The following is a 23,364-nucleotide window of genomic DNA, read 5'->3' as shown; positions in this document are numbered from 1 at the left end:
CGTCGCAAGGGCGATCTGCTCAGTACAATGTGGACGATTATTACGTCGATCAGGATGCTGACGGCGGTAATTACTAGGACAGCCATAGACAAGGAGAGGGAGTAGTATCAGTTCCGGTTGATCAGAGAGGGCCTTACGTCGCAGTTGCCACCTCGGGCGTCGTTGAGCCTTTTCTGTTGGACACTGGTGCAGCGAAAAGTTCCATCATGCATTCGAAACTCCCTGGCGCACCTTTGTCTGGCTTAACAAATGTTTCCGTTGGATTCTCTGGTGCCCCTGTTAGCAATCCGGTTTCGTGCCCTTTGCCTCTTACAATTGGGCCTCGTGAGCTGAAAGCTCCGTTGATTTTGACCACTGGTTGTGGTGAAAATCTTTTGGGCCTGGATTTGCTAAAACGTCTGTATGCGACTTTGTATTGTTCTCCTGCGGGAGTAAAGCTTACGTTAGGTGAGAGAGTTGTCTCTCCTATGTACTTATCCATCGATAAGCTTCCACCGGAATTGAGTTCTCTTCCTGCATCTTTGTGGGCAACAGGTCCCAATGACGTGGGCCTGCTTGACATCTCCCCTTATGTTGTTCACTTGAAATCTAATGTGCGACTGCCACGTATTCCCCAGTATCGTATCTCCCTTGATGGTGAACAAGCGTTGTTAGCTATCATCTACGATTTGATTGAGAAAGATGTTATCGAGGAGACTCGGGGAAACGTGTGCAATAGCCCTGTACTGCCCATTTTGAAGCGCACTGATCCATCAAAACCACCTGTTTATCGTTTTGTTATCGATTTACGGGAGGTGAATAAAATTGTGATTCCTCAGTTCCCTGTGGTGCCTGACATCACGGCGCTACTGACTCTGATTCCAGCCTCTGCATCTTGGTTCTCAGTGATCGATCTGAAGAATGCTTTCTTCAGCATTCCGATTGCTGAGGAGAGCAGGGACCTTTTCGGTTTCTCTCTTGGTGGCCGCAGCTTTAGGTTTAAACGTGCTCCTCCGGGCTACTGTGAGAGTCCATCAATATACAGTCAAGCCTTGAAGGGCCAACTTGATGCATTTGTGTTGCCGGCCGGTGCGGCCTTGATCCAATACGTCGACGACTTATTGGTGGCTGCAGATACTCAGGACATTTGCAAACTTGCCACTGTATCGTTGTTGCAGCATCTCTGTGACTTACATCACAAGGTGTCACCTTCTAAACTACAATATTGTTGTCAAGAAGTAACCTATCTAGGTCACTTATTGTCAAAGGAGGGAAGAAGGTTGACCCCAGAGAGAATTGCAGCGATTGCTCGAATGACTGTGCCAACAACTCAGAGAGATGTGCGTGCCTTTTTAGGTATCACGTCATACTGCAGGCAATGGATTCCTAATTTTTCATTGCTAGCGAAACCATTGGTAGCTCTTACGTGCAAGGATGTTCCAACTCCTTTACCATGGACGGAAGAATGTCAGAAAAGTTTTTCTGAACTGCGTGACGCGTTGTGTTCGGCTCCTGTGTTAGGGACTCCTGACTACAGTAAACCGTTTACACTATACGTTCACGAGAGAGAAGGTTGTGCGTTGAGTGTTTTGACGCAACAATTCGGCGGTAAGCAACGTCCATGTGCATATTTTTCCTCGACCTTGGACCCAGTAGCTAGAGCATTGCCGAGTTGTTTGAGAGCAACAGCGGCAGCTGTGGTGTCCATCCGACAATCTGCAGGATTGGTCATAGATAATATGCTTACGGTGATGGTTCCGCATGCAGTTGACACTCTCTTGAATCGTACGAAAACTCAGCACTTGACGAGTGCAAGGTTGTCTGGTTATGAGTTGACGCTTTTGGCAAGTCACATTCAAATTAAAACGTTGCAACGTCCTGAACCCGGCGACTTTGTTGCCAATCAGTATGGAGTCAGATGAAGTAGCACCTCATGATTGCTACTTGCGAACGGAAGAGGAAACAAAAGGTCGTGTAGACCTGAAAAATACTCCATTAGAAGATCCCGATGGGACCTTGTATGTGGATGGTTCATGTTTTAAGTTGCCGAATGGCGATGTAACGACTGCGTATGCTGTGGTGACATTGAATACTGTTGTGGAGACTGCGAGATTGAATCAGAATTCTGCTCAGGCGGCAGAGCTGATTGCTTTGACTAGAGCGTGCGTGTTGTCGAAAGGGAAACGGGTGAATGTGTTTACCGACAGCCAATACGCATTTGGCGTGGCACATAGCTTTGGACGTTTGTGGAGAGAGAGAGGTTTTATGACATCGCATGGTACGAAGATCCAACACGGACAGCTCGTGAATGATCTTTTGGATGCACTTACATTGCCCAAGCAGGTGGCAATTATTAAATGTAGTGCACACCGTAAGGTGACGGATGATGTTGGTCGCGGCAATGCGTTCGCTGATGAAATTGCTAAGGAGACTGCTCGGAATCTTAGTACTAGAAAGTATGTGACGAGTTCGGTTAGGTGGCCTACAGAGACTGGTATGTGTGAGGATACCATCGAGAGTGTGAAAATGATTCAGAACGAGGCCACTGAGTCTGAAAAGACGAAGTGGAAGGAGAGTACGGGAAAGTTGGATGCGAATGGCTGTTGGATTGATTTGTCAGAGAATAAGAGGTGGATGTTGCCAGATGCGTATGTGCTAGCTGTTGTGACGATGGCACACGGCTTGGCACATATTAGCGCGAAAGGTATTTGTAAGTTGTTGTCCCCTGTATGGAAGAATGATGGTATCACGAAGTGTGCTGAGAGATTGGTTAAGAATTGTATGATATGTATGATGTACAATCCTGGAAAGGGAACCCCTACACCTCCTGGCCATTTTGCTCCCCCTTCATGTCCTTTTGAAGTGATTCAGCTAGACTTCATCCATATGGAGCGATGCAATAACCTGAAGTACGTTTTAGTTGTGGTTTGCCCGTTCTCCCGATGGATCGAAGCCTACCCTCTTAAAGATAACACTGCTCTGTCCACTGCAAAAATCCTACTGAAGGAATACTTTCCTCGGTATGGAATGCCACGAATCGTATGGTCTGATAACGGAAGTGAGTTTGTGGGGAGTGTGATGAAGAGTGTGTGTAAGGGCCTTGGAATTACCCAGAAATTCCACAGCGCCAATCATCCCCAGTCAGCAGGTTTGGTTGAAGGGTATAATGGTACCCTTAAATTGAAGTTGGCGAAGATTCAGGCTACAACAGGTCTCTCGTGGCCTGACGCTTTACCTCTAGCCCTTCTGTCTACTAGGGCGACTGTACACTCCCGAGTAGGGCTTAGTCCCTACGAGATTGTGTTCGGCCGCCCTGCAAATGTTTGGGGGGTCCCTAGACCGAGTGTGTTCTCTGATCTTGAGTACCCAATGTTGATCGATTATCTGCATGATCTGACTGCTAAACTGAGGTTAATTCACCAACAGGTCTTTGAAGCACTGCCGACGCAGACGGAGGGTCCAGGCCACCAGCTCCAGCCTGGAGACTGGGTGGTAACGCGGAACTTCGGACGAAAACGCAACCTTGAGCCACACTTTACTGGACCCTACCAAGTACTTCTTGCCACGAGGACTGCTGTTCGTTTGGAAGGACGTAAGAATTGGGTGCATGCCACTCATACCAAAAAGGTACCTATACCTTTACCAGCAGACTCGTGGGTGAGGAAGGGCATTGCTTCGTCCGAAACAGAAACTGCACAGACCTTTGTCCCTTTTACCGACGCTCGGCCTGTTGGAGAACCCTCAGTGCAGCAGAAGGACATTGTTGAACACTTACCATCGAAAAACTCAAGATCTGAACAATTGCTGATCAGCAGAACTCTGTCCCACCATCGGATCAGTTGTTTGATGAACAGATACGTCCTGGGAGAAGCCAATACTTTCTGCGATCCAATACCAAGGACTAATAAAAAGCTTTTGCTTTCTCCCTTGACATTCACATTACCCCATTGACACAATTCAGTCTGAACACACTCGTATAATTTTGGTTTTTGTAAATATTGTGAGTTTGTTTCCATATATGTTTTTGCTTCCACAGCTAGGAGATTTTGTATATATTTGTAAATAAAATACCTTACATCCGGGTGGACCGTAGGGTGTACTTCCTTCTGGTTAGTAGGTCTTGACACTAGGTCGAAGGCCGTCGGTTCCTGGGAACTCCTGGGGATTGACTACTGCTACACAGAACGAAGTGCGTTAAGAAACGTTGCGGACGGTTTTAGAGGATGCCGTTCTCTAAGCTGGTGGATTTGGAAAAAGCTCAGGCCCAAAGATTCAAGTTACAGCAAATTACTCGTACAAAATGCTTCATGATTCAAGTGTTCCTTCTGTTCTTAACTGTTTCTTCGCTATTGGTGGGTGGGGTGCATTACCTGATATTGATGTTCTTGCCTTCTGCCTCACCTACCCCTTCTCCTGAACCTAAAACTACATCCACTGTTTCTCCTCATTCCTTCCACATCTTACCCCAACACGAGCAGGTCAGACGTGCGGAATTTATGAATAATTCCTTCATTCAGCTCCTTCATCAACATCAGTTGGTGGTTAACACTACCAATTGTTGGGTGTGTGGGTTAATGCCACATACCACTGATAAGGGAATTCCGTACTTGGTCCTTCCTTATAGTTCCCAGGGTTCAGCTCGAGCATTCCAAACAATGTTTCGAAGCGCACTAGATTCCTACCCCAATCGAGAGCCACGTCCTCCGCACTTTGGTCCCGGTCCGTACCACAAGCCTTTGGCTATAGCGATCGCTGATTTAGATAGGGATATCTATGAGCCGTCGCTCATCCCAGAGGAAGAGGTGCGAGCCTATAGGGATCTGAGTGAGGCTGAGTATAGTGTGCTCGTGGGTGAAAGACAGCTTAAAAGCTTGTCTCCAATATGGATTGTACCCCACCTTGGTAATTTCTGTCTAAAAGGTCGTGGCCGAAGCCCGAGAGCTCATCTTGGAGAGAGTGCTTGCTCCGAGACGTATGTCTTACCGATGCTCTCTTCCCCTGTGTTTCTGACTGCCAAGGGTACGTACTTTGTCTGTCATGATCGTGCGTATACATGGTTGCCCTCTGACTTTGCGGGCACATGTTACATTGCAAATTTGTTGCCACCGACTTTTACAGTCGCCTCCGATTACCACAAGACTCGAATTGTGAGGGGCGTGATTAGCGAAGAGGACACTGCCGGTCAAGAGGCAGGAGACTTTTTCAAGGGTTTCTTTCCGTTTTGGGGACCTATGGTCAATAGTAGGAACCTGAGACAGTTGACCCGAGTGGTGGAATCGACAGCTAATATCACTGCCAGTGCCCTTGGTAATATTACAGCAGAACTTCAGGCGGATAGGCTTATGACGTTATAAAACCGTATGGTTTTAGACGTTGTTTTAGCGGATCGAGGTGGAGTATGTAAGGTGATCCATTCGAGCTGCTGTATTTTCATTCCAGATAACGCTCCGACTGTCTATCAAGCCATCTCAAAGTTGCATAAGATCTCTGAGTCCATACACGTGGACGTAGGGGATTGGACGCTACTTGCGTGGTTTTGGGGCCTGATGTCGACTTGGAGTTGGAAAATTTTGATGATCATCGGGGTTGTTGTAGCATTCCTGTTCACGTGTTGCCTTTGTGTGCAGTGTGGTCCTGCCTTATGTGGCCTCTGTGCTACGACGTGTATAAGACAGCCGCCTGTTACCAAAGGAACTCTGATGGATAGAATTATGTTGCAGCAACATCTAGATGGTCTGATGAATATCGAATATGATTCCGACTAGTGCTTGCCTACATGAGGGCAAAAGGAGCGTCTGAGGTTCCGTGACGATCGTAAGCGGTGTTTTCGACTCGTACGAATATGGTCGAGTCTGGTATCTATGAACCGCAAATGACGTGTTTAGTGGGTGTACACGTTTTCGCTGTGCTAGCCTAAACCGTTCGTTTGTTTCGTGGGTTTCTACATCCGAGCCCACGGGTTCCATCTTAGATGCGGCATCCATTTTGTCTCTTGCCCTCAAGTAGCCAGCGAACGGACGCTGTCCGCTTCGCGACCCTGGGATTCCCAAACTCTTGCGGAAGACACGTTTCCTTTGAAAGTGTCTTTATGATGAGGGGGACGGCACTGTAAGGCAGATGGCCCCGCTCGAGGCTCATCTTGCCGTGCCGGTCTATTGTCTTAGTTGTGCATTCATTAGGCACGTCCCCTTTGATGCCTGCAGCTCGTGTTTCCCGATACCACCCCTTTTACACCCTTTCCGATCTCCCCACTGTTTCTGTCTTCCTCTGCACCTGTTTCTGTCCCTTCCTCGATCTGTTTACTGCTGATTGGAATGTACTAATGGTGGGAAGATGGGTTTTTACAGTTGGGAACCACCAAACGTTTCTGTACTTATGTTCCGGGCCTTGAATACATGAAAGTAACCCCTTATGGTCTTTACGATGGGAACCGAGTTGTAAACCTTTGTGTACTATGATGTTCAATGCATTAGAACTGTATAAAAGGAGCGATCCACAGAGGCAAGTCGAATCAGACTCCTCGAACCTACACATGTTGTACTTCCTGTGACTTCTGTGTTCCCTGCAGTAATAAACCTCGAATCTTTGACGCCGAAGGAAGTGTCCCGTGTCTCTGTCATTTGTACGCCGGAACAGGTTACCCACGAAGGTTTTAGGTGTTATCCCTGGCACCGCTGGGTCTTAAGAAAACCCAGTCCTTCAGTTGGGAGGACTCTGGTAGGTCGGAACCAACCGGGATGTTAGCCTGAAGGGAGTGCCTAACCTGCATTTATCTTAAATATTCTGATGTAGCTAACTCGTGTGTCTGCTGTAGTGAAGCAAAGGTGATCACCCCGTTGCGCCCCCAAAGGTCCCCAATTCGTGAGAGTCCGATTAGGTCCCATTTGTTGAACCCTTTAGTGTGACCCAGTGTACCCAGGCCTTCAGAGTCCCATAGTGGGGTTGCAAGTTTAAGTCGGTTTCCCCACCCTAGAGTGTGATTCACTGTGTGTCAGATTTGCACTGAGAGCTGTGTGGGGCCTGTAAGGGGGAACTTGTTAGGTCTGGAATATAGTGCCCTTGTGTAGCTACCATCCAGGAGTATCCACCTGCCCATCTTGTATCTGGGGTCGTCATCCCCACGGTAAATACACTGGTTTATGTGTGCTGCCCAATAGTATTTTCTGATATCAGTGAGCGCTATACCTCCGTCGTAGTCAAGTCAAGTCAAGTCAAAAATGTATATAGCGCACTACATACCCAGAGGGTCTCAAGGCGCTTAGGGAGGGGAGGAGGATTATTTGTCAAATATCCACGTTTTAAGTTGCTTTCTGAATGCTAGGTGGTTCTGGGTGAGGCGAAGGTAAGTGGGAAGTGAGTTCCATGTTTTAGCTGCCAGGTATGAGAAGGATCTACCTCCCATGGTGGTCTTGTTGATGCGAGGTACAGTGGCGAGGGCTTGGCTGGAAGATCCCAGCCAAGTGTCAATTTTTGAAGTGATACATGCGGTTTACCATCCCAGAGTGGATTCGACATCCTTGAAATACTTTTGTGGAACTGGATCTGGGAAATTTTGGAGGGCATAAAGGAAACGAGGCAGGGCCGCCATTTTAAAGAGGGCTGCCCGACCCAGCAATAATATCGGAAGCGTTTTCCAGGCATCTGTCTCTCACTTGAACCTCTGTAAAGGAGGTTCCGTTCATAATAGATCTTGGCATCTGTGGAGATAATTATACCTAGGTATTTGAATCCGTTCATTACTGTTTGAATTGGGCAGTCACTCTGAACTGCGGGAGGGTTACCATGCAGGACGTAGAGCAGCGATTTGCTCCAGTTGATTCTATAGCCGGAGTTTCTTCCAAAACTTGTAAAGATATCAAAGACCACTCTCAGTGACTTCCGAGGGGAGGCCAGAGATAAGAGGATGATGTCTGCGTATAGTGAGATTCGATCTCCCCAATCTGCTGCCCACCTAAGTCCCCTAATGGAAGCTTCTCTCTGGTAATGGGGTTGGCTTCAGCCTAGGGGAGTTGTTGGCTTGACACCTACATGCATGCTAGGTACACGTAGGTGCATCTTACTCCCATGAAATGTAGATGTAAAAGTGAACTCTACAAAAAAAAATAGGTGAAATGTACCTAATAGTGTTTATAGAAACAGAGGCTGTTGCGCCCAATTGGCGTTTATAGAACAGAACTTATGGACAAAGGCTAGCTGGCCTCATAAGCCTATGCGTAGTATTGGGGGTTCTCTCTTCCTGCTCAGTACGGCAACGGATTCTGCAAGACCTGATGGGCTGCCTACCCCTCAACATGGCTAGGAGTAAGGTGAGGATAGTTGTGCATATCTTAGTCCTGAAGAAGGAGTTTTTACACTCCGAAACATGTCGACGCACTTTCTGAGGTTTATGTACCCTAATATGCAGTAAACAACCTCACTCTGCACCCTTTTAACGATACCAGCCGAGGGCTTAATAAAAACTTTTTATTATTTTTTCACCTACGAGCCAGGTATCTTTTAACCACCACATTTCACCACCTCACCACTCACACTTATTTACCTCACACACACCAACACATAGTTCACTTTCAGTGCTCCTACGTAGTCGTGAGTCGCAGCACGCCACATCCCGTAGAGGGGTGCGAAGACCCCAATGATGAAGCATGACACCAAGGGGCCTGTTGGTGTGTGAGGGGTATTTAAAACAACACTGTGTGCTCCCCACCATTGTAGGGATTACTACCACTACCAGAGTGGATTCCATTTTGTTTATGTGAGTAATCAACCTATACGCTTGAATAATGAAAAAATAAATAACTGTATAAGCATGAAAGGTAGTAAAACAGTTCCCTGGATAAAATACCTTAAGAACTCCTGCAGTATATGAACTGAACTGTATGAATTTGAGAAAACAGTCAAGAAAACTTAGTCATAACTGAAGAAAGTGCTTCTCAAAGGAGGAAGACGTGATAAGGATATGTGCGAACTGAGGAAATCATCAGATCACATTTTTGCCCTTAGCTCAATGTTAGATACAGAGTCATACTTGAATTGGGTCACAAATGCTTATGACCAGTCTTTTAATGTGGCAGAGAATGGATTTTTTTTATATCATATGCTGTCATCTTCTAGGGCTGGACATGTTCTGTGAGACAACATTTATGCCTTTTTGATAAGATTTCTGACTGAATGAAATTGCATTTAATGCTGTTAAGCTATTATATTTCATTGCTTCATGAAAGCCCTTAGGTCCTATTTGAAAGTGAGAAATCATGTGAGCTGTCAGCCATTTCTTTGGTTCACTCAGCTATTATCTTTACATTTGTCATGCTACACTGTAGACCACTTTCGATGCAATAATTTAAACTTTGGATCAGCCAGCTAGACTAATTGTTCTTATTATGACACTGCTTTTGACTTGGTCATGTTTCAAGTGTCTACTTTTCTGGACTAGTATTATAGATTTTTCAGGACTAGTATTATAGTTTGTGCATATTTATTAAGTATGTATATATTGTATATGTTTTTTTATTTAAACTGACTCAAATACATTTTGGATCGGATTGTGAATCACTTCTCCTACAGATATACAAACTTTAATGTTTCATGGACTTATCTGTATCCATGCATTTACCAAGTTGAAAATGTGTCAATGTGTTTGACCTGTAAATATACTTTTTGTAGGGTCTTTATTGGATAGTCCACACCCTTTTCAAAAGGAGACATGCTATACATTATGTACTGTTAAGGTTTTTACCTGTGGTAAGAGTACGATAACTGAATGCAGTGGTGGGAGGGTGGGAGCGTTCTTAGTAAATCAATCCACTAGAATGAAGTCGCAAATAGAGAATAAGCTAGTTAAAGCTTGAGGCACGAACATTAAATAATAAATGTGTAATAGTCCATGGCAGACCAGCAAAGAGTCTGCCAAACAAACACACATAGAGCTGCTTGAGGATGCCAGCAGCTGCAACAATGCCCTACACCTACCCTCACCCATGCATGCAGCTAGCCTGCTGTAACGCATAGTTACAGAGTTAATAATCCATGCAGTGAATACTAATCCAGATAAAGTGAATGAACAAATGACCAAGTCAATAACTAATTCTGTCATTATATAAGTCATATACAACATCAGTAAAACATTGTAAACAAAAAATTCTTACATGTTCTGGATTTTCCAAGCTTAGAAGATAATTCAAAGGAAATGGTTTCAACGGTTTGCCACAGAATTCACATAATGCGCTCAATGAGCACTCCACGAGTATCTATTAAAATGAAAAACATCGTAAGGCATTAACCTACACAATGGAAGGAAACAATATTATCAGTCCAAGCTCAATGGCATTGATTGGAAGTGAAAAAATTCTCACAATACTTCACAAATGTTGCTGTAAACATTTTTATCTCACTTTGACTATGCCCCACACATCACCCAAAAATATTTGTGCTTTGTCTCATCTCTTACAAATGTTCTTATGTGCCCATAATCACACATCAAGGTTGGATGGTCTGCTACCCTAAAAAAGCAGAGGTAACCTTTCTAATCAACAGGCAAATTAACAAATAGGCTTATCCCACCTCTAGCCAAATAATATAATGGTCATTCTTCCAACTTATAGAAACTTGGTTGCTAATGCAAACTATAATTTGGGCATTATGTTTGCAAGCGCAAAACATATCCATATTTCAATGTGCTGATGATACAAAGCTATTCCCCAGAGTCCCCAAACTTTTTAACATAATCAGCCTAAAGAAAACCCCTTAACAAGTTAGTTAACTGGATAAACTAATTTTCTTAAAGCTTCAACCCAAACCAAACCATATTTCTTCTGCTCTCCTCCAAGGATTTTGGAAATCCAGTTTATGGCATCTCCATCGCTGTCCCCTCTTCCAAATCTCAAATCTTTATATCTGTATAATTTATCATAGAAAACACACTGCTAAACTTGCCAAATCTTCTGCAATAAATGTTGATTTCTGAATTTACACATGTTTTTTAATTCCCTTCTCCCCAAACTCACTGGGATTTATATCTCTTTATCTTCACTCTTGGGGAAAAATATCTATAAGTGAGTGATGCGTTTTTTAGAATGTTCAGTAGCCACCCCTAGAACAAGATAAGGAAGGTAAACTGTGAACTGTAGGTTATGCTTTGACCATTAGTTGAAGTAGGTTAGCAACCTCATTATTAATGCAGGGCTTCATTTACAAATATTTTGCTGTGACTTACTCTTGGAGAACTTTTCTCACTCCAGAATTCCTGACGTGACTAGGTGTTCTCCAGGCTTATTCAGTACTAAAAGCAAGTCTACTCACAGACCTACTCATAACAAAATCTGTGTGAATGTGGCTCAGTAGGTCTTTGTTGCATATCAGTATGATCTCCATCCGATTGCCTAGCATTATTAAATGCCAGCACTTAAGTTTCACATTATGTTGAATCATTCAAAGTCTATTTATTTTTCCATACCAAAACCTGCCACTTTTAACAAAGGGCATACTTAAACTACCTTTCTGGCGTTCTCTGAATACTCGCGAATGAAAATTTGCCAATCTTGAGTACAGGTAAGTGTCAATTCTATTAAGGACACGGAGGCGAAGTTATGCCTTCTTCCATTGCTTTATTTTAACAGCAGCCATTTTAAAACACAACTAAACTACTTTCCCCATGAACACCAGGGAAAAAAGGAAAAGTGCAAGTCCAAAAAGTCCTTCCTCTTTGCCTGTAGCCTGGTCCCAATGTGGTCCTTTCTCTCTGTTCACTCCTCATCTTTCTTTGCATGAACACGCTTTTATCAAACTTCATGCATCTTGCTTGGAACCATCATAACCTGCAAATACAGTCAGCATCAGAGATCATTCCAACTATGATTAATTCATAAGCACAACCACTGAACAGACACAATCTGCTACGCAAAACTTAACTATAAAACACAACCTTACAATGAAACTGTATTCTTCACTTAATCATGAAACCAATTTACTTACATCAGAACGGGGAGTGTAGCGTCTGAAATAATAGTTGCGCGGGATAATCGTCGCCTCTGTTCCTTAATAGAATTGAAACTTACCTGTACTCAAGCTAGACAAGTTTTCATTCGATGTCAGGACAGGAGGCACAGATTATGCCAGTTCAAAGCTTGTTCACTACCAACTGGGGCACTTCCAACACTGGCTTAAACTAAAACCTCTTAAAGGTAGAGTGTGAGGACCAGCCGGCAGTGAGTTTAAGAATTTCTGAATGCTCTCAAAGCAAAAATGCTTATGAGGCCATAGCCCCTTAGTATCAATATCCACTTCCTATATTATAAAATTAAATCCATCTGGCTAAGGTTGGAGAAGAAACCACTTTGTATGGTTTTCTTACTGCAATAAGCAGTTGTCTCTCACACGGGGCGGACCTCCTCAGTAACAGCCTAGTACGCTCTGAGGCACTGTACCACACAGCTTGAGGAATTCCATGAATGCCAGGTATGAAGTAATCCTAGTATTACACTTGGTCCTTCTACTGACCGTAAACGGAACCCCTTCTGGGGAAAAGTCTCTGCCCAAGGTATCCAGAGCTCTCATGTCTGACACGCGCCTGCAAGAAACAGACATAACAGCATAGACAATTTTGCTGAAATCGCCTAGCATAGAAAAAACCTATTCGGTTGCCAGCATAAGAAAAGATTGAGCACCAGCTTAACATCCCAAAGGGCGGAATAATGCGGTTCCAGCGGAAGTGAAAGGCGAATGCCCCTGAGAAGTCTGCATATAAACAGATGTTCCACCACCAGAGCCGCATCAATGGGGGCATGGCCCACAGAGATTGCCGAAAGGAATGCATTAATAGAGAGGTAATACAACCCTTTCTCTGCAAGACCCTCCAGGAAATTAAGGATCTGGACTACTTCTGCGCTCATGGGAATGGTACTCTGTCGCATACACCAATGGTCCCACCTGTTCCAGGAAGATCGGGACCTCTTGGTCATGCTGTCTGCCCATGCTCTGGATCAGGGGGCTCCAACCTTCTCTGCAATAAGAGCTACTTATGTTCAATAGGACTCATCCCGAGCTAGTAATATTAAAGAAGTAACAGTGACCACCCCATCCAAGATTGTTAGCAGTGATAACATCAGTGCATGAGGCATGCTTTCCAGCACTAATGTAAAACAAGCATTTGCAATGCAAAAGGTCTTGCATATGCGAGAGTTTGAGCAAGTCTGGATAGTAAAGCCACAGCTTGTCCCACAAGGCCTGGAGTGACCAGTCTTGCCTGAAAACCGCCAAGCCATCATCTGCAATTCCCCTTCCACTACCAGACAGTGTGGAATGAGATCCAGATTCAGCAAGATGTGAGGAAAGTGGGGGAATTGGATTGGAGAATCCCAGGAAAATTCCAGAAGAACTGGAAACCACACTGGAGAGCTCCAAACCAGAGTGATCAACACAATCTCCGCTTGCTGGTGGCTTACCTGGGCAGACACCCGCGTGATCATCAAGAAAGGAGGGAATGCGTAACCTTGTTCTTGAAACCAGAGTGGGGTGGAGAAGTGCATCTGTTGCTTCTGCCTGTAAATCTGGTCTCAGACTGAAAAACCTTGCTAACAGATGATCTAGACGCAACGCAAACAGATCGACCAAGATGGGGCCTCACCTCTCAGACAACTGGGAGAAAACTCACAGGTTTTCACACTTTACACTGTAGCCCCGACACCTGCCGACACCTGCCGACGCCCGCGCTCCTGACATCAAACTCACGGAGTTCTACCTGCAACACGTGTGACTTCAAGGACCCAACGATTCCCACACTGACGTCCAGAACCAAAGCCGGCCTTTCGGAACACACTGCAAGATCCTTGATACCTTGAATTTGTAAAGGTACTGTTTTCTGGGACTTCCAGACACCATAGCTGGCCCGCGAAGCCTCGGTCAGCCAGAACTGTTGGATGTGTTTGGTCATGATTTTGCAATAGCCCCGGACAGAGCTATCGACTTAAAGGAACTGTTTTAAAGTCTATTTTTGCTTCATTGATATTTTTAAACACCTGTATGTTGGATCCTTATCGTTTTGGTCTTGCTTTACACAGATAAATAATGGCTATTTTTCTCAAACTGGTGAGGTGTCATTTTGAAGTGTTTTCACAGTATTACTGCATGTTATGCGTAAATGCTTTACACATTGCCTCTAAGATAAGTCTGACTGCTCATGCCAATCTACAAAGGGGGGGCGCGGGGGTTGTTTTAGACATGTAACTCCCTTATCCTGACTAGGAAGAAGTGTCCCTACTTGGACATGGTAATAATCTGTCAACTAGAGACCCCCATTTCTAACACTGGTTGTCAGTGGTGAGGATAGGACTTGTGTTTGCAATTGACCTACAGAGATTAGTGTACTCTTCTGCCATATTGCAGACCACTACGATTCTTGTACTTCCATCTTCTTGAACTTAATCTTCCTACTGCATCATGGCTGAATCAATAGAATGAACAGTTGCATGCCTTGAAGTGGTTTTTGAGGAGGATAGGTTGAAAACTAGCAGGCCCAATTTCTATACACTGGAGTCTTGTAGGTGGCATGAGTGCCAACCGGCCACTTGGTTCGCCTGACCCGGATGATATTCGGCCATGACTGAAACCTGGATCTCCAGGCAGAAGTTCCAGAAATCTTTGGCTAGGTTCGCCAGGGTGGGGGATCTTGTACTGCCTAGGTGATTGATGTACCTGACAGCAGAAATATTGTCCATCTCGAGAAGAGAGCATGATTGCACCCTGTCTTTCATCCAGCACTAAACAATGAACGACCACGCCAGGAGCTCCTAGCCATTGATATGCAAGGACTGCTATTGTGTGGACCAACCTCCTCCTGTGGAAAAATTCCCACATTTGGCACACCAGCCAGAATGGCTGGCGTCAGACTTGATCATGATGTCTGGGAAGGAATCAAAGATGGCCCTCCCATTCCAAGCCTCCATGTGAGTCAGCCACCAAACCATCTCCTTCTGTACCTCCGCTGCAAGAGGCACAGACTGTGAGTACATCAGTCCCTTCCTGAGATGGTGGGCTTTGAGATGCTGCATTGCCCGATAGTTAATGGGGCCCGGGAAAGATGGCCTGAATTGAGAAAGAGAGAAGTCCTACAAGGTGGGCAAGCTGGGGCAGGGACATATGGGATTTGGCCAAGGTTTGATGCAGAACGTGCCTGACCTACGCCATTTCCTGGGCTGGGAGGCTCAGGGTAGAGGGGATGGAGTCTATTGTGAATCCTAGAAAGGTTGCACACTGAACTGGGGTCAGAAGGGATTTCTTTTCGTTTATCATGAATCCCAACCCTTGCAATAAGTTCACTGCTGTTTGCAAGTGCAGAGTCAGCTTCTTGGGATATTGAGCTAGGAAGAGCAAGTCGTCCAGATAGGCTAACATCCTGATGCCTTGCTGTTAGACCTGGCATCTTTTGGTGTGTTTCCCTTGTCGTTTTGCTTTCTGACCTCTGGGCTTTGGTGATATGCTGGGCATTATTTTTGCTGGTTTAGTGTGTCTGCCCACATTAATACTGCTGATCAGTACTAAATTGCAAGTGCTCCTGCTGTAAATTATGTTTATGTATTGGTGTTTCCATGATTGACTTATTTGATTTACCACTAAGTCCCTAATACAGTGCACTGTGTGTACCCAGGGCTTGTAAATCAAATGCTAATAGTGGACATGTAGCTCTGATTTTGCAACCCACACAATTAGCTTTTCTAAGGGTTTTCAGACTTGCCACTGCGGTGTCTGTGTGCAGTTTTTACAGCCATGTTGACCTGGCATGTTAACCCACTTGCCAGGCCCTAACCTTCCCTTTTCTCACATATAAGACACCCTCAGGGTATGCCCATTTACATTTGAGGGCAGAGTGCAGTGTGGTGGAAAGGTAGGACATATACTGGTGGTTGTTACATGTCCCGACAGTGAAATATTGTACATTTCCTTTTCACTGTTGAGAGGCTATCTTTCTCATAGGTTAACATGGGAGCTGCTTTGTAACACTTTCACAAATGTAGCTGGCCAGGAGGAACTGATAGAAAAATGAAGCTTAGTATGCATGAACTCAGGATTTAGATATATACATCTTTTAGTAAAAATCATTTTGTATTGAGTGGTATTTAAAAATGTCACTTTTAGAAAGTGCGTATTTTGTTGTCTAACCATCCATGTGCCTCTGCCTGTTTGTGTATTCGCTATCTGGGGTTTAGACTGACTGGGGTTGGATTGTGCATTCACACAAGACAGGAACCCAAAGAGGGTTGAGGTGTGTCCTACCTATCCGGGGTGACCCATAGCCTGGCTGATGGGTCTGTCCTGCAACTAGAGTGGTGGGAGGAGTTGCTGCATGGACCTGAATGGACCTTGTCGTCCTTGTACAATGCTGCCTCCACCTCCTGTATTGAAGCTGGCCTGAGCAGGACAGAACTGGATTATGTGTGCAGGAGAACTTTGTTTGTGCCCACAACACAGAACTTCAAAGGAAAATGTGGTATAAATAGTGTGGCTCAGTCCCCCAGGACTTTAGAACTCTTTTGGACCAAGGAGCCTACAAAGAAGAAGAACTGGGGAAGTTGTGAGGAGAGACACCCACTTTTTCTGTGTTGGCCTGCAGTAGCTGCTTTTGTCTTGGACAGAGAAAGGACTGGACTGAACTTCTTACAACTTCTTTCGGAGTGTCTCCAAGGGCTTGAGGTAGAGTGGCCCCCTGTTCAAGAAGTCTCAGGAACAACAAAGAATTAAAGAGACTCTTGGTACCAGCTTCTGGAATTGGGTGTTTCAGTTGCTACATAGGGAAGAACAACCTGACGCGGTCCCCGATACAGGTAACTGCTCCATGACTTGAAGGCACCGCAGAGGGCACTGCCGCACTTCGCACCATAACCCTGCTCTCACCGATGATGTCATCCGACGCTGCCACGAGCTGCTGCTTGCACCTTGACCTGTGGGCAAAGTCTTGCTTCACACCATTGCCCTGGTAACCCCGATGACGACGCAACTCCATAAAGACGCTGCTGCCTGCACTGTGACCTAAAGGCCCGGTGGAGAGCACTGCTGTACTTCAGACTGCAACCCAGGTCTCGCTGACACCCAATGCCGCTACCGAGCCGCTGCTTGTACCATGACCTGTAGGCATCAAACGCCGCACAGCCTTGCACCGCAGCCCTGGTCTCACCAATGCTGGCACTCCAAGCAGACATAGACACCGCTGCGTGAACTGTGGTTTGGGGGTACCACTCATAAGTTACATGACAAACTGCCTCGTCCCACACAGCAGTCTTGGCCCACCGACGCCAGCAACATCGACTCTAGATCGTGTACAGATGACAGTGCTTCAGTTATGACGATGCAGCTGCCTGAACAGTGACCCACACGCACTGCGACGAGCACCGCCCCACTTCGCACCACAGCCCTGGTCTCACCGACATTATTGAATGAGAGTCAGAGAGGCACTGCCTACACCTTAACCTAAGGGCACCGCATGCCGCACCATGCCACTTCACACCACAACCCTAACACCTGCGACACAAGCACTCCTGACTTCAAACTCAAGAAGTGTGACCTACAACGCGTGTGACTTCAAGGGCCCAACCTTCGGAACCAGCACATTCCGAAGAAGGGTCCCTACTTGGACAGGGTAACAACCTGCCAACTAGAAAACCCCATTTATAACACTTGCTATATTAAGAACTCCGCAGCTGGCCTGAGGGTCTTTCTGAAACACCCTGGAGCTGAGGATAGCCAAAAGGCAGAGTGGTGAACTTGAAGACCTGGCTGCCCCACTTAAACTGTAGGAAACACCAGTGAGGGGGGAAGATTGAGACCGTGAGATATGCGTCCTTCAGGTCCAACCTGACCATCTAATCAAGCGGTCTCAACAAGTCCCTGAGCAGGTGGATGCCTTCCATTTTGAAATGTCTGTATATAAACTACTCGTTGCAGTCCTTCAGCGTATCACTGGCCTCCGACCCCCTACGGCTTTGTTGATCAGGAAAATGTTGCTGAAAAACCCATTGGGGTGTTCCTCTGATCAAAACATTGCTCCTATCGTGATGAGGGGGGACACCTCTTCATCTATCAATTGTATTTTGTGCTACGAAAATGAAATGGGACATGGCGGCCCACTTGGTGAGGGCAGCTAAAGAACTCTACCTTGAAGCCCTGTTACTTCTGGAGCACCTAAGAGAATCGCTGGTGATAGAAGCTCAAGCTGGGGGGAAGCATGCTAGGCAACCCCCCACTCGTTTGCGAGAAGATGGCAGAACACTCACCTTTTCCAGAGGCATTCAATTGACTTCTGAAGTCTTCACGGCCTCAAAACTACAGTCCTCTTGTAGGGTAGATTGTGTTGATGTGAGTTTTGTCCTGGTACCACCCACACCCAGAGCTTTGGCCCCTGTCAGGGTTGGAATAAGAGTAAGGGCGGGTCGAGCAGTCCCTGTCACGACTGGCCCCTTGACAAACCTGAGGGATAAAGACCCTCCTTATGTTGGACTGGGCCTTGTCCAGGGAGGTGATTGTTGCCATGAACTTGCTAAGTTCTTTGACAAAGGGGTCCCCAAACACCCCTTGGGCGGTGGGCCACAGCATCAGCCCCTTCGGAGGTGAGGTCTCTCAACTCCAGGTCTAAATTTATTAAAAGACAGCGACACCACTCAGTAGACAGCGCACAATTTTCATTCCCAAAGGAAATGATGGTGCGCTGCGCCCACCCTGACAACACTTCTGGGGAGATCAAAGATCCCAAGCCCTTAGCATCCTTGGCCATATTGAGGAGCTTGGTCATTGGACCGACCGCATTCAGAAGCTTATCCTGGCAGGAATGCCAGGAGAGGTCAATACCCTTCATCTGGTCCATTACAAAGTTCACCAGAAACGTTGCCATCTTTGGGTCGATATCTGGCATAGGGGCTACCTTAATAATGAAATAAATAATTGTGAGGGGGTGCACTCCTGATACTCTGGTTATACCAATAAATTTTATATGGGGTACAGCAACACGCAAGGGTAGTCGGTCCTCGCTGTGTAATCAAACAAAATTACAAGCACAGAGACTTGAATGTGTTGAGCACTGTTCACCTGGTGTGAAAAACACCACTCTGTATACCTTTACTTAAATCAGTGTGTTCTGGTTTTTATTTATTCAATTTTCTTTACTTAGATCACAATAAATCGTTAAACCAGAATGACATTTTTACATTGTTTCATCAAAATGATTTTTGCATATATAACATCATGTGCTTGAAAAAAACACAAAAGTGATTACAATCACATATATTTAGATTATTCAATATTTCTTTGCCGTTGCCCAATGCATTTCGGAACTTGAGGCAGTTCCTTCATCAGGGGATAATCTGTGGATGAAACATATAATATATACATAGAAATATGTGAAAATACAACAGGATTCCAACAGTGGTTCATAAACTCACAATAACCATATGAAACTGACAATGAAATCATTTTAAATGTTGGTGTCAATGGTAATCAAACAACCACATTGTGTATAAGCATGTTAAATATATATGTCCCTACCTGCCATGGAAATAAGTTGTCCTAAAACTTGTTGTACACCAGGTCAACCAACTAAAATCAACAAGAACATACTCTATTTAAATCCAGTATCCAATATCTCTGGGGGTGATGCATAGTACTAAAATACAGCTGCCCTTACCTTCTGAAAACAAAACAAACTTTCCGAATCTGTAAGATAATATTGAAGCTCAAGTTAACCACTGGAACGTGGAACTTCATCACAACACAGTATGCACTGCTGGTTGAGCCTGTAGCCGCAATGGCTTACCTTAATCTCGTAAAGTCAACTCCGTGTTTTCGTTAACGAAAACGGAATACCAATAAATTCCTCTGTATCAAATCTGATTAATATACCACATAAACAGTTATTCTAGTGCCACTAACCTGATAGTCGCGTTGTGTCAACATTAATATGCCCGTGCTCTGTGCCAAAAACCTCCGCGGAGAATGGTGACGGCCATTATGTGCTGTGAGATAAAACGCGAGCAGGTGCCCAGACGCGAGTGGGTTATAGTAAACAGAAATGACGGACTGATGTAAAGAGTACATCAAGCTTGAGATAAAAACTAGGGTGCCCTATTTAAAGAGTGTGATAATGTTAAATGTGGCATGCTGGTGACGAGAAAAGTAGTTGGATCGATGTGCACGCATCATATGGGTGTCAGTACTTGATAAGAATGTAAACAACTCAGGAATAATGCCAGTTTTGTATTCCTGAAACATTATAAAGCATGAACAACTTACATAAAGGGTGATCACTGATACTGTGCTGTGGTATAATACTATGCTACTTGGAATTGCCCAAAAAGATCACTATACTATCAATATCCTGATTTTACTAAACAGAAGGTGAAAGGATCACACAATACCAGTGTGGTCTATGTTCATGTACCCTGAACAGAAAGATAGGACAAGTGGATGTGTGTGTTGTTGTTGATGTAATGAATGATGTGCACCTATACTTTAATGTCAATTATTGATTGCTGGATAGTTTAATGGTGATACTTAATCGAGTAAGTGCAATTTTGATTTTAATTTCCGGACTACTGCCCAGTGTGTAAAAACAGCTCCAGGGAGGATATAAGGGCTTATATGCGGGAACATAGTACTAAATACACAATCTGACTGTGGATGGAATCTGGAGTGTTGTTTAATCCAGAATAAAACAGGACATATCTAATATATCATTGAGACCTATCGGGATCATAGAGTTCAAAGTTTTGATCCAATATACTTCTCGTTGGAGCAGTCTTTTTGAATTATTTGTACCCTCTGTAATTTGTACCTGTTCAATGACCTGAAATCGTAGTTTTGAAATGAAGTGGTTAGCCTCTATCCAGTGTACCGCCAGAGCTGAGTTGGCATTCTTTGTGCGGATCCGGCTTTTATGCTCTGTCATCCTGGTTCTGACTGTACGTTCAGTTTTACCCACATATAACTTTCCACATGGGCATTTAATGCAATATATGACATTTTCCGTATTGCAGTTGCTGGTGTGCCGTAATTGTATTTGCTTCCCGCTAGTGGGGTGCATTAACTTGTTACCAAGAGTTATATTATTGCAATGACTGCAATTGTAACATTTGATGGTCCCCTTCCAATTCTTAATGTCATTGGTTTCTGAAGGTTTAGATAATAGTTCCCGAAGATTTCGCCCTCTGGTGTATGCGTATATAAGAAAATCATTGTAAATGTTGTTGAAATCTGGTTCATTGGCCAGAAGTTCCCATCTTGAATTTACAATTTTCTTAAGTGCTGGGGGGATGGTGGAATATCTGGTGACAAACATTATTGGTGCATTGGGTTTGCTTGCAGTTTTGGGGGCAAGGAGTGCCATGCGGTCTTTGCTCTCTGCTCTTGTGATGCATTCCTTCAATGTTTTTTTCTGGATATCATCTTTGTTTGTATCTTTGTTGATACTCCTCCATTTTCGCTGAACTGATGATTGGATTAGAACATATTCTCCTTATGTGTACAAATTGTGAAAAAGGTAAATTTTGAACCAGACTTCTCGGGTGAAAACTTGAGAATTCTAAGGCATTATTGCGGTCAGTGAGTTTGGTGTAGATTTGTGTATGTAGACCTGTGCCATCTTGTGTTTTAGTTATTGTCACATGCAGGTATTCAATGCTCCTGGGGTCAATTTTGTGGGTGAATTGGATCCTAGGATCAAATGTGTTCAGTTGTTGTATCATGCTTTCAAGTTGATCACAAGTGTCCATCCAAATAAGGAAGATGTCATCAATAAACCTGCAATAAAGTTTAATCTTGGACCACCAACTGTTGTTGCTCATAAGGTTATGATGTTCAAAGGAGGCCATAAAGGTGTTCTCATACACCGGCGCACCTGAAAAAACCATGGAGGTTCTGGTGAGCTGTGCGTAATATTTCGCATTCCAGTTGAAATAGCTATATTGAAGACAAAAGTTTAACAATTGAAGCAGTAGCACTTTGTTGGTGTTAAGGTTTTCCATTTGTAATAAGGCCCATTCCACAGCCTCCATTCCTGCAGAGTGTGGTATTGAGGTATACAAGGCCACCACATCTATAGTGCAGAGTAGAGAAGGTTCCTGCATTTCTTTTTCAATGTTTTCCAATTTGCATAGGAAGTCCGTAGTATCCTTTATGTATGATCTCCAATTCTGAACGAACTTCTGCAGAAAATGATCAAGATATCTTCCAAGCAGGTCAAATATCGACCCGCAACCTGATACTATCGGCCTGAATGGAGGATCCAAGGGATTCTTATGTCTCTTTGGTATCATGGACGCCTGGGGTTAGGTGTCATAAGATATAACTTAGTGGGGTCATTAATCCAACCCATGTCAACTGAATTTTGTAGTAATCTACCCAGGATTCCTGTCAATTCAACAGTGGGATCAGTTTCCAGTGGTAAATACGTATTAAAGTCACTGACATGAAAGTTTACTTTTTGGTGGTAGAAAGCGGTGTCCATAAGGACTATCGATCCCCTTTGTCAGCCGGCTGAATTGTCAAGTCAGGGTTGTTCGCTATGGATTGTATTGTCACCCTATCATGTTTGGTAAGATTGTATCTCTGTGATTTTCCTATACACGCATACACCAGAGGGCGAAATCTTCGGGAACTATTATCTAAAACTTCTGAAACCAATGACATTAAGAATTGTAAGGGGACCATCAAATGTTACAATTGCAGTCATTGCAATAATGTAACTCTTGGTAACAAGTTAATGCATCCCACTAGCAGAACGCAAATTTAATTACGACACACCAGCAACTGCAATACACAAAATGTCATATATTGCATTAAATGCCCATGTGGAAAGTTATATGTGGGTAAAACTGAACGTAAAGTCAGAACAAGGATGACAGAGCATAACAGCCAATCCGCACAAAGAATGCCAACTCAGCTCGCGGCGGTACACTGGATAGAGGCTAACCACTCCATTTCACAACTACGATTTCAGGTCATTGAACAAGTACAAATTGGGGAGGGTACAAATAATTCAAAAAGACTGCTCCAATGAGAAGTATATTGGATCAAAAATTGGAACTCTATGATCCCGGTAGGTCTCAATGATAGATTAGATATGTCCTGTTTTATTCTGGATTAACACTAGAAAAGAGTTTGCAAACCCTGTCTTCGTTGTGTAAGGTAAGATATCCTAGAGCATATCTCCAATAGAAAGTGGTATGGATTCTTTGTCACCTAATAACAAGGTAAATGAAGAAATAGTACCAAAAGCAAGGCAGGGCTAAGTAGACAAAAGAACAATACAATTGCTTAGGATTAATAACACTAAGTGAACAAAATTTGTCAAAATTCAAACATAAAATTTATTACCTCCCGAACGGGTTACAATCTAAAAAATGCTAAAAA

The 23,364-nt window shown here is 44.3% G+C and overlaps 1 protein-coding gene across 1 annotated transcript in view; it reads right to left on the bottom strand.

The window, feature by feature from the left end:
- The window catches only part of ERICH6 (glutamate rich 6), a 305,679-nt gene that overhangs the window by 155,625 nt on the left and 126,690 nt on the right, over positions 1–23,364 (bottom strand). The window contains exon 6 of the mRNA XM_086944146.1: positions 10,125–10,226. Coding sequence (XP_086800272.1) covers positions 10,125–10,226 — 102 coding nt within the window. The remainder of the gene's footprint in view (positions 1–10,124; positions 10,227–23,364) is intronic.

The sequence above is a fragment of the Lissotriton vulgaris genome, chromosome 11 (genome assembly GCF_964263255.1).
Source record: "Lissotriton vulgaris chromosome 11, aLisVul1.2, whole genome shotgun sequence".
In the NCBI taxonomy this organism is placed as follows: Eukaryota; Metazoa; Chordata; class Amphibia; order Caudata; family Salamandridae; genus Lissotriton; species Lissotriton vulgaris.
This window is presented reverse-complemented; position numbering and strand designations above follow the sequence as displayed.